The sequence below is a fragment of the Myripristis murdjan genome, chromosome 16 (genome assembly GCF_902150065.1).
Source record: "Myripristis murdjan chromosome 16, fMyrMur1.1, whole genome shotgun sequence".
NCBI lineage: Eukaryota > Metazoa > Chordata > Actinopteri > Holocentriformes > Holocentridae > Myripristis > Myripristis murdjan.
In genome coordinates this window covers 1,337,644-1,349,175 of record NC_043995.1, presented here as the reverse complement: position 1 = coordinate 1,349,175, position 11,532 = coordinate 1,337,644, and the positions used below count along the sequence as shown (strand labels likewise).

General features: G+C 38.8%; 1 protein-coding gene across 1 annotated transcript in view; it reads right to left on the bottom strand.

Moving 5' to 3' along the window:
- Positions 1 to 2,380: 2,380 nt before the first annotated feature.
- sacm1lb (SAC1 like phosphatidylinositide phosphatase b) overlaps positions 2,381 to 11,532 on the bottom strand; it is a 32,675-nt gene continuing 23,523 nt past the window's right edge. Inside the window, exons 17-20 of the mRNA XM_030072895.1 lie at positions 9,967 to 10,060; positions 6,923 to 7,015; positions 6,777 to 6,834; positions 2,381 to 2,981 (exon numbers count right to left, since the gene is read on the bottom strand). Of these exons, the coding sequence (XP_029928755.1) occupies positions 2,845 to 2,981; positions 6,777 to 6,834; positions 6,923 to 7,015; positions 9,967 to 10,060 (382 nt within the window). The 3' untranslated portion in view covers positions 2,381 to 2,844. The remainder of the gene's footprint in view (positions 2,982 to 6,776; positions 6,835 to 6,922; positions 7,016 to 9,966; positions 10,061 to 11,532) is intronic.

Here is an 11,532-nt window from a genome sequence, read left to right as displayed (position 1 = left end):
TGCCAAATATTGATATAACATCAGCTGCCGGAACGGTATTTTGGGCAAAGAAAATATTGTGGTCATCCATGTTTCTCTCTGCTTTTTCTATGCAAAACCAATGAAATGCACCATGGGTAAATGAGGACGTTGAGGTTGGCAATTAACAGCTTGGACCTCCAAGTCTGAGTGGAACGCAGCATGATACAAATCTCACCTGGGAGATCAAATCTCACAAATGTGCTGGTAAGTGACTGCTCTGTTCATTAATAACTGGCATTCCAGAGACTCTGCAGATCTGTTCTAAATATAAAGGTATTCTTTTTATTGAGAATTTTTCAAAAAGCTTTCTATAGAAGGGTGGAAAACCACAAAGACACCTATGTCTCAGGATATGAAGGATAAAGATTTCTCAAAGTAATTAAGCACTAAAGATGGCATCTCTATCAATATTTAAGGGTCTGTACTGTCAAAGTGATGTGATAACTAAGACAACATCCATGACAAATATTCTATCTTAAAAACCCTGTGAGGGATGCTTTGTCAAAACAGATGGTGGCCATCTCAACTTCTGATCCAGGAAAACAGTCATGAAAAACCAATGAAGACAGATCTTGCTTAGAATCCTGTCTTGGTGATTATCTGAAGAAGCTTTGGCCATGACATATCTTTGTTTAATTAGTTCAAGAAATCTACAAGTGAGCATTTTGTGCCTTTCCACTCCAGTCATAAAATTCTATATGTACGCAGGAAAAATGCAGCCCCTTTTGCACAATCCACATCTCAATTGTTATGTGTCAAAGCTGAAAAGCTGGTCTCTACATACACTTAACTCTGATTGATTTAAAAAAAAAAAAAAATGTGTGTGAAACTTTTTAGGTGCTCGGGGTGTGGTCGGGGGGCTGTGGTAGGAGTGTGAGAAACTATGCTGACCTAAAATATATGCTGTGGGAACTAAGAATCCCTGAACAAAATCTTAAATTCCTGTGTTGACTTAGCTTTAAAAGTCACATTTCCTGATACATGTACAGCACACCAGCCTCCAGGTAACTGACATCTGTTAAGTGATTCATTCCTTTTTTTTTTTTTTTTTTTGTTAATCATGGTAGTCATGGATTAGGATTAATCACATATTTGAAGTGTGTATATTACTTGCTTGCTTACACTGTTGTATAGTGCAGTGGTTCTCAAATGGGGGTGCGCGTACCCCTAATAGTGCATTAGGGTTAGAGTTAGAGTAATGCAGGTGTATTTGAGATTTTTTAATGTTAATTTAAAATTTTTCAGTAATGCATAATTGATAAAATAATCAACCTACCTAATTAAAAAAAATAATTTCGGTCTGATAAATCACATTTTATATTCAGTACTCGTATATCAGTATCAGATTGTTGTTTGAGACACTGATGGAGCTGGATTGGACCTCATTATATAGGCTTTTTTTCCTACCATTTTTTTTTTGGCACTGGCCAGGGGACACTTGGCTGACAACAATATTTCAAATATTGAAAAAAAAGTTTCATAAACACTGGTATAGTGTATTTTGAAAACACCCGTTGCTCTTCAAGGGGGTTAATATAATGCATTCCCCAATGTAATTTGATGTTTTTCAGCCTGTTGTTTTCAATGTTGATGGGCATGGACAATCCATAGAAACCCATTTGGCGACTGCTTCGGTGAGTTCTGCTGTGCTGAGAGATTTGGCCCTTACACACCACAAGTGTGGTTTGAGAGTACTGCTGCTAGTAGTAACCTAATACTATGACTACTGGAAGCACGAAGTTATCAATAGCATGGTTATCACTTAGCCGATATTTTATACGCATTATGCTCTTTTGTTATGATTTGACACAATACATATAAATTTGAACTGAAAAGTCCAAAAAAAGAACACCTAAGTATTTGGTCTTAGCAAATGGAAATGATAAGTGTTTATCTGCATAAGGAGTCGGATGCGACATGCGATTCAATCACAAGTGGGCAGATAAGACACGTGGAGAACTGTGATGCTTTTAAAAGCACACTAGTGGAGGTTGCAAGGAGTAAATCTGTCAACACAGCAGAAGTGAGCGATGCAGCTGCTACATGGATTTCCAAGGACTGCCCACCCATCAGCGCTGTTGAAGATAACGGGCTGAAAAACACAGACTGTGTCGGGGAAACCAAAACAACTACTATTTCCAAAACACACTATACAACAGTGAAAAGGTAAGCAAGGATGTCATTTAATACATTTTCAATATGTAATTAATATCTCTCTCTCTCTCTTTTTACACACACACACACACACACACACACACACACACACACACACGTACAGAACATGTGTGACGGAAGAGAGAGAGGGAGGGAGGGAGAAAGAAAAAGAGGGGGGGGGGGGGGGGGGGGGGGGGGGGGGGGGGGGGGCAATGGTAGACCAAACAATCACACAGTAGACAAAAAAAAGACAAAAGACAATACATAGTTCCCTTACAGTTGTACTGTGGCATCACAGCAGCCATTCTGCATTGTCATCCCTTTGGAAGTGTTCCACTGAAATGGGAAACCTTTGCATCTCATATTAATAAGAAATCTTAGAGTTCCGTGTTTACAGTAAAACCTATGGACAAGCCAGTCCTGTCTGAAAGAGTGTAGCAGCCGTGTGGACAGCAGCAGGCCTGTGTACTCCAAGTCTCTGAGTTTGCATTTGTGTTGCACACATGGCCTTGGCCTGCCCCCACCCCAAAACCCCACCTCCATCCTTACATGTTAGTACAGGCTCCAGGCCCGCTGATGTTGATAATGGGGGCAAAGTGATAGAGCAGCTGAAGATGAGGTGGAGGAAGAGAGGTCAGCAGGGCCCAGCTGCTTTCCACACACACACATTCAGTCCAGCTTCTCCTTCTGGACCAGCTTGGGAGCATCTACAAAGTCTCGTCCATTGAAGAGAATAACACCAGCTGTCACCACACTAGCTGTCCCCCAAAACAGGACATAGGCCAGCGTCTCCGTCCATGTGTCACCTGGCAGGATGAATGGGAGGCCATAGTGAGTGTAGAACTGCATTGTGAGGGGGGAGTCATAAAAGCTCTAACACCACTTTGTTTTGTCATTTTGCAAGTATGTTAATTAATGCTAACTCAGCAAGTCCTTGTGATTGTGAACGATTTGCAATTTGACAACATAACCACAGTTTTTAATGCATGAACTGACAAAATCATTGGAAACAAAATGACACATAAAATGCCTAAATCAAATGACTCATGAATCCACTGTCTTAACGCTGGTCTTCTAAAATGACCAATGATTCAGTGGATCTTTGGAGACGGAGATGACTGAGAGGAAGACAGAATTTTATCCACCCCATAGGTGTAATATAATAATATAGGTAGAAGCATCATCATAATTTACTGTTCAACTCCAGCTGGAGGTGTAATAAGAACAGCAGTGGTAACTAGACCTGGAGCCAGGTATTAACAGAGTTCAAGCCCCCTGTGCAGGTCACACCCAGAAGCCGCAAGTAGGACCCACAGGTCCGCATGTCCGAGGTAAGCCTCAGGTCCAGAACAGTGATGAGGGATGCTTAACCAGTGGGATAACAGCCTCAAGAGAGACAAAGTGTGATGAAGCTCTGATTATCCTACATGTCACAATAGGTCATTTTATAAAGGGACGTATAGGCCAGCATTTAGCCTAACTTTGAAGTGATATTTATCCCCCTTGCTGATAACGTAATATAGTTTATACGGCCATGGATTTTACCAGTGGATACTGGTGGATTCCTTTGGTCGTCTAATTTGTAAAAAACTGCTATTTAATAGTTGTTTTGCACCAAAATTTGCACACAGCCTAAGTAGCATAAAGAAAGCTGTCTACCTCAAGAGCCACTTATAAACATACCACATAAATTATGTGAACTGCCACACTGCTGGCAAGTAGGAGCTGACCAACCAGGGACTGAACCCTGGACGTTCAGATCCCCTGACGATGACTTAATGGCTATGCCACTAGGGGGACAGTTTTTTCACACATCTTCTCTCAACTTGAGCTAATTGCATCAACATGCAAATATTGGGTATTTTTGTCTTTATATACATAAAATAATTCACAACAATTTACCTGTTGTGGAAGTATCATTGTGCGTGAGTTGGATGTACTGTCATATACATTTGGAGAAATAGAAAATATGTATACAGTACTAATTACAATAACACGTTAAATGTCACTGCAGACTCAATGACAGACGTTAATACCATTTGAAATCTATGATATCTCATACAGTCAGGTCCATAAGTATTTGAACAGTGACACAATATTCATAATTTTGTCCTTGTACACCACCACAGCTGATTTGAAATGGAGTAATCAAGATGTAATTGACTTTCAGCTTTAATTTAAGGGGTTGAACAAAAATATGGTATTAACCGTTTAGGAATTACAGCCAGTTTTATACATTGTCACTCCATTTTCAGAGGCTCAAAAGTAATTGGACACTTGACTAAAAAGCAGTTTCATGGCCAGTTGTGATCTTTTCCCTTGTTATTCCATGACAAATGAAGAAAATCAAAGTTCTGGAGTTCATTTGAAGTGTTTGCATTTGCATTTGGTAGCTGTTTATCAGAACCCTCAACATGTGATCCAAAGAGGTGTCTATGCAGGTGAGGCCGTCATTAGGCTCAAAAAGCAAATAACTTCTATCAGACAGAGCGCAACAACTTTAGGAGAAGCCAAATCAACGGTTTGGTATATCCAGAAAAAAATCCTGAAAAACCCATTCACAATGTCTAGGGAAGTCAAAAACATTCTCGAGGAGGTAGGCTGAGTCAAATCTACAGTCAAGACACGTTTGTGAGAAAATAAATACAGAGGGTGCACAGCAAGGTGCAAACCACTGGTGTCACTCAATAGCAGGAAGGCCAGATTAGACTTTATAAGAAAACATCTAAAAAAGCCTGCCTGATTCTGGAACAGGGTTCTTTGGACAGATGACACAGCTGCAATAAGGGCTTGGCAGAGCATCTCAAGCGAGGAAACTCAGAAATTGGTGATGCTGTCCTTGAGTTCCAGACTTCAGGCAGTCATAGACTGCAAATGATTTTCCTCTAAATATTGAATATAATTCTTATAGTTATGTATGTCATGTATAGTTTGTCCAATTACTTTTGAGCCTCTGGAAATGGGGTACAATGTATAAAACTGGCTGTAATTCCTAAACGGTTAATGCCATATTTTAGTTCAACCCCTAAAATTAAAGCTGAAAGTCTGCACTTCAGAGAACAAGATGTTAATAATTTTACATATTCTCAAAAATTCAGTGGATGGGCTTAAAATTTTCAGCTCAATTGGATGTACAGGTGATTTTTTTTGTCATTTGTTGAAGTTTGGTATGTGAAATGTCTAGAAATTTATATTTGTTGTAAGAGGCCATGCCTGCTTTCATCAGTCATTCACAAATTTTGAATCACTGTAATCACAAGAGGTTCTTCAGGATTAAGAAGAGAGACACAATGCGGCTGGACAAGTTGATCAGGAGAGCTGGCTCTGTGTCAGCAAACTGCTGTCCATCATGGTCAATAATAGTCATCCACTGCATACTACCATCCCAAAACAGAGGAGCATCTTAAGTGGCAAGCTGCTGTCACAGAGCTGCTCAATGGACAGACTAAAGAGATCTTTCGTCCCCAGAACCTATAGGCTCCATAACTCTAGTACTGAGTCTGATGCTCTGCCCCGCCATTTGTTTTACTATGACACTCAATTTAATCACTTTGTTGACAGTTTACTAACCTTATTACTGTCACTGTATATTCAGATCTGGCTACGTGACTACAATGACTACAGAAGGAATCATTCAACAAACTATAAAATACTGTCAATTTAAATTATTCAAGTACCTAATGATACAATGACTGAAACCTTCTGGTAGCTTATTATTTTAAAGATTACAGGGATAGCAAACTAAAACGTGCAACTGGGATATATTTTCATTACAGTTGGTTGGTCCTGCTGAACTGGGAGGGCAAAAACTTTTTTTTCCAAACATAATCAGTAAAAGCATGTCACTCCCACAGTGTTGCCAGGTGGGAAATGTAGGATTATCGTACCAGAGGCTCAAAATTATCGTATTTTGAGGGAAATTATCGTACACCTGTGATAACCAAAATAACAAGCCCAATGATACGCTATTGTCAAATATAGTCACTCTAGTGTTTCACAGCGTCCTGCAGGCACTCAGTGGCGTCAGTACGGAATGGATTAACGGCAACTGTTTTGAATCCTGAGTCAGTTAGTTTGTTTAGGGAACCACAAGAAAAAATAAATTGATCAAAATTTGACAAATTTGAATTAAAAAAAAAAAAAAAAAAACAAGATTTTATTTTTTGGTCATATCACTCAACTAATGATGGCTAAAAGGTAGGGTTCTCCAAGTAAAAATGCCACTCATTTGCCCAAATGCATTAAGTGACTGCCTCAGACTTAAATGGGCACTTTTTGAATGCATCTGTAAAGTTTCATGGTTATGAAACTTTCAAATGGAGTGGATTTTACTTGGTGTCAACTGCAGCGATATGGAGTTGATGTTTTAGGTTTTAAGAATGGAATCCAAACAGTATTTAGTACATAACTTTGTTTTTTTGTTTGTTTGTTTTGTTCTGTTCAGAGAATAGAAAGTGCGATCACTTCAATGTTTAAAGTACAATATGCAGCATGCATATTATTAAGAGGTGATATGATTCTGGTGACTTGTTAGTGGTACTATAGCACCATTTTCCTTAACCTGCAGTTGTATAAAGGACTGGTCTCCAGGGATGTCTTACCTGCCATCAGCAAGCAGATGATGCACATGGAGAAAGCTACCACCATGATGATGGGCAACTGGAAGGGAAGAGGAACTAGTGTCATATTAAACACATAAAAGCAAGTATTAGCAGAATGGATGTTCCTCAGTACTTCTTAACCTTACCGTCAGGAACTTCCAGTCTTTGGGCTCGCGGAGAGGTGTGGTCAAATCAGCCTCATCCACTGCATAGTTTCCCAGGAACAGATCGATGGAGTCCTACATCAAAACACACCTATTGTTTCACACAGTTTCACCCTTTCCTCTCATTTTTCCTGTTAAGTGCAAGGTTACTTAACACACCAAAGTGAAAACTTTTTTAAAATGTTAGAAATTAAATTCAAGACTACATTTTGTGATTAACAAAAAATATTTGTTCATAAAGCTAAAATAAAATCAAAAATATAGCCACATGCAGCAACTGACAAATATCACCAATTCTGAATTTGAGGGGACATGGAAGTGGAAGAATAAGAAGAGAAAGAACAAAGCTCTGTTCACAATAATTGAATTTGCAAGCTTGTATGTTGCTATGCAGTTTATGCAACGAAATATACATGTTACAGGATTCATTTTACTGGGTATATGATGGCTGAGTTGTGGGAGTGAATGGCATGAATGAACCTCCATGTATTTTACATAGTATTTTGTAAATATGAATGTGTGCATTTTATCAGTCAAACTACACGCCAAGAGGACAAACTCGTATGTGCTTGGTCAGTGACAACATATTGAAAACTTTCAGACTGTGTGTATTATATGCCATGTAATAAATATTAATCTTAATCATCCAAGGCCACACCTCAAAGCCTAAATCTTAATTTAGCATGTTAAATCAAAGCATGACAAGCCAAAATATCACATCTAAGCCTACATACAGTTTATGTAACCTGTTAATGAGGCATGGATGAAATTACAGTTTGTTGCTTTGTGGCATAAACAGATGGAAAAAACAATATAATCTGCTTCCATGCCTGGCCCAGTAGATTGTTCAGTGTGACTGTGTAGTCTTTGCGCTGAATAAAAAGGCAATTGACGGATGCTGTAGCAGGTAACTTGACACTCCTGAACAAGATGTTATCAATATTATACAGCAAAATATCATTTATTTAATAAGGCCCTTATGGAATTGTAGTTTCTGAGGTCTAAACAGAAGGTCACAAAAGCATGATCTGTTCTGCCCGACCTAGATAAATTGTGCAGCCATAGCGCGGCTTATTTAAATTCTTTGCCCAATAAGCAATAATTTCACAGTGTTTGTGTGAATGTGATTTTATGAAAGAAGCACCATCTAATGGTGACACCCTGCAACTGCATGAATGGGTGTGTTTGCAGTAAAAGACAGACACATCCCAGGAGGAGGAAGGACTCCAAACAACTGGTAACTTGTTGGCAGCTGACTGGTGTCCTGCTCGCTATAAGCTGGACGGGGCAATTCTGAGGGGCAGCCACTGTAGCAGTTGGCACACACCCATTTGAGTAACTTTTCCTCCAGATTACAGGAAAACAGAGGACGTTGTTCATTCAGGAGTAGGAGGTATCCCAAAGTGCTATGTGCAAAAAACTGTGAGAACATTTATCATCATTTGTGCGTCACGTGAGTGCAGTTGAGTGCTGTGTGAAATATTTGATTTTTGGTTAATATGGGTGAGTGGGACTGGTAATTGCTATGTGTATGTTCTATTAAGTGAGGTGTCTGTACTAGCACTGCCTAGTTCATTACTGTGATGTTACTGTAGCATGGTACCTTGTTTAATGATTTTGAGTGGAGTTTCTAAATTTTTCTTGTTTCTTGTTTTTCTTGTTTGTTCTATACATAATGACTGGGCTACAAATACAATGGCTGTTAATATCATTTGACAGTATCAAGTTAGTCCATCCATTGGTCACATGGTCCATCAAAGTACATGCACATGTATACTGACTTTGGTTGAAACAGAATAATGTGGTCATGGTTTACAGGCAGAGCACAACCCAAAATGGGCCAGTGGGCAATATTGGGTTAATCCCCCCTGACTACAGAAAATGGAAAAAAAAATCCTTTATTGTACGGTTTTATTAAACTAACTACCTTAATTCAATAACTCCCACCGTAAAGGGTGTGTTTGACTGATGAAACAGTGTCTTACTCAAGCTCGGACAACCCGATTACTGTCGTTTACAAGTTTTATTTCACACGCACATTCACACATACACTGCATGTGCTATGCTAACTAAACTAACACCACTACAGTAACCGTGTCGTTCGCCAGGTAATCAACTGAAATGACACAAATACAGACAAAATAAAACATCAATGGCACGGACAATTTCCACTATATAATCCGTATACATGGACATAATTGTGATATTTAGCACAGGTAGTTAACACTTTGTAAAACATCTCTTAACTCACCAGCTCAGCTTCACCAGTCAAAACAAGAATATGCTAACACATGCAGATCCGACAGGTTAACATATGCACAGACGGGACCACATCACGTATCACACCAAAATAAAATACAGGGGTGATGAATTGTATATGACCGCTACTACCACAAGAGGGCACTGTAAACCACAACAAATGTAAAAGTGGCAGAAAATACACCAATGTGTTTGAAAATGGGAAAAATCAACACATTTATCTCCCCTTTTACAGGGACAAGGTTATATCTGAGACAGAGGGCAGGCTCCACAACAAGTGTTACTACCATAATTAGCACAGTTTATCATATGATTACATCTTGGAGGACTTTAAATATGGTCAGGACTGGTTATTATACAGGTTAAGTGTCTCCTATCCTGTTGGTTAGAGTTGGGGCCTACATATGACCTATTTGACCTTTTGGTCTCTACTGCAATTAGGCCAAAACTTATTAAACAGGGTTTAATTGCAAATATATAATATATAAGCTAGATAGGTATCTATTAGGCAGTAATGTACTATCAAAAATAATTAACAGACATTTTATTATTATCATTATTATAATTACTAAATAAAACATTATTATGGATATTAAATCATATGGAATATGATGCGGGTTTGGTGTGTATTCATGGGCGCTTGAAATAGTGGGGTGGCCACCAAGATTTTGCATACAGCCCTCAAAGATGGCTTTTACTTTAATGCACATCCTTTGAGAAGGTAAAATATTATGTGTATGCAGAATCACAAAGAAAAATGCACATACCTGTCTGAAGCCATCTGAAAAGTTGTTTTTGTAGTATCTGATCATGGAATTCCAGCCGTCCATCAGCAATCCCCATTGTGTTCTCTTCCCAGTTCTAAAAGAAAAGCTTGTAATAAAACATGCAGCTTTCTAATGCATCAATATCTTTGCAGAAATACTTGCCTTCCACTGTCTCTTGAAGATACTGCTGCATGCAGCATGTGCACAGCAGGCAAGAGCCAAAAAAGACTATCATGTTTATTTATTTTTGTACAGCCGTTAGTTCTGGAGGCACAATATGACAGGATGATGATAAACAGTATAAAAGCACTGTGTTGTTTTACTATGATGCAACACACTTTATGAGTAAAGACAATTAACTGCATTAATAGCAAGTATCAACATTGTAACATGCTTTGCACTGTGCAGGCGCAAAGATGGGCATGTTTTTAAAAATACCTGGAGTTAAACAGTGAATGGTGGTGAGACAACATGTGGAAGGTAAGAAGCTGAGATACCGGTGGTCGCATTCTTTGTAATTTGCTCCCAGTGTTGACTGGGAGCACTACTTCCCAGGCTGTTGTTATATCATGTTGTTCATGAATAAAATGAATGGAGGTGAATGGCTGCTCTACTGAGCGCACCATCTGCTTCAGATCCACGTAACTGCTGTAGATGAAATACAACCTGTGGAGGTTGTTCCACTGATTTTAATGTGTGCATATCAGATCTGACCAGCTTACAGAATCGAGTTATACTGCACTCCTGGGTGAAGGAAAATATCGGATCTGTCTCTTTGGTCTTTGCTCTACTAAGTCAATTTCTAGTTTTAGTTTCAAGTGATCGCTCTCTTCAGCTGGCTGGCTAACTAAACTGTTTCTGCTGTAGTACAGCCACAGCAACAGTTTGACCTGCTCGCAGCACTATCATCCTGTAGGCTGACTGTGGGACCACAGTGCCACTGCATGGTTACACAGTGTTAGACACTTCTGACATTTTGGAAAGCAACATGCTTAGCGCTCAAACATCAAACTAAAACACGTGTGTTGTTGAACCTTCAAACATTTTTTTAATGTCACCACTAAAAAACCTGTTATTTTCCAATCTGTATCGACTTCAATCACTTTTGGGCAGCATATTCCCAAGAAAGCTCTCGTGCTCACTCACATAAGAGGGAAGGATTTCATGGACCAAACTTGGTAGATATATTACACAGGCATGGACCAGCAAATAGTACAATATGGATAAGGATCTGAACTATCGCTTGAACAATCGGAATGATAAAAAAATAAATAAATAAAAAAAATAAGGTGTTTTTCAACAGTGGAGGAGGTTGAGCTAAAAGTCAAAAGTGATTTAAAGTTGTTAAAATAACAGCAGGTGCAAAGACCCCCTTCACCTTTTTCTCTTTTGTTATGTTGCATCCTGATGTTACAATCCTTTAAATTCATTTTTTATCTCATATAATGAGAAAAAAATGAATTTATAATGAGAAAATGAAAACAGAATTTTAGAAATTTTTGCAGATTTATAAAAAAGGAAAAACTGAAATATCACATTGACATAAGACTTCAGGCCCTTTGCAAC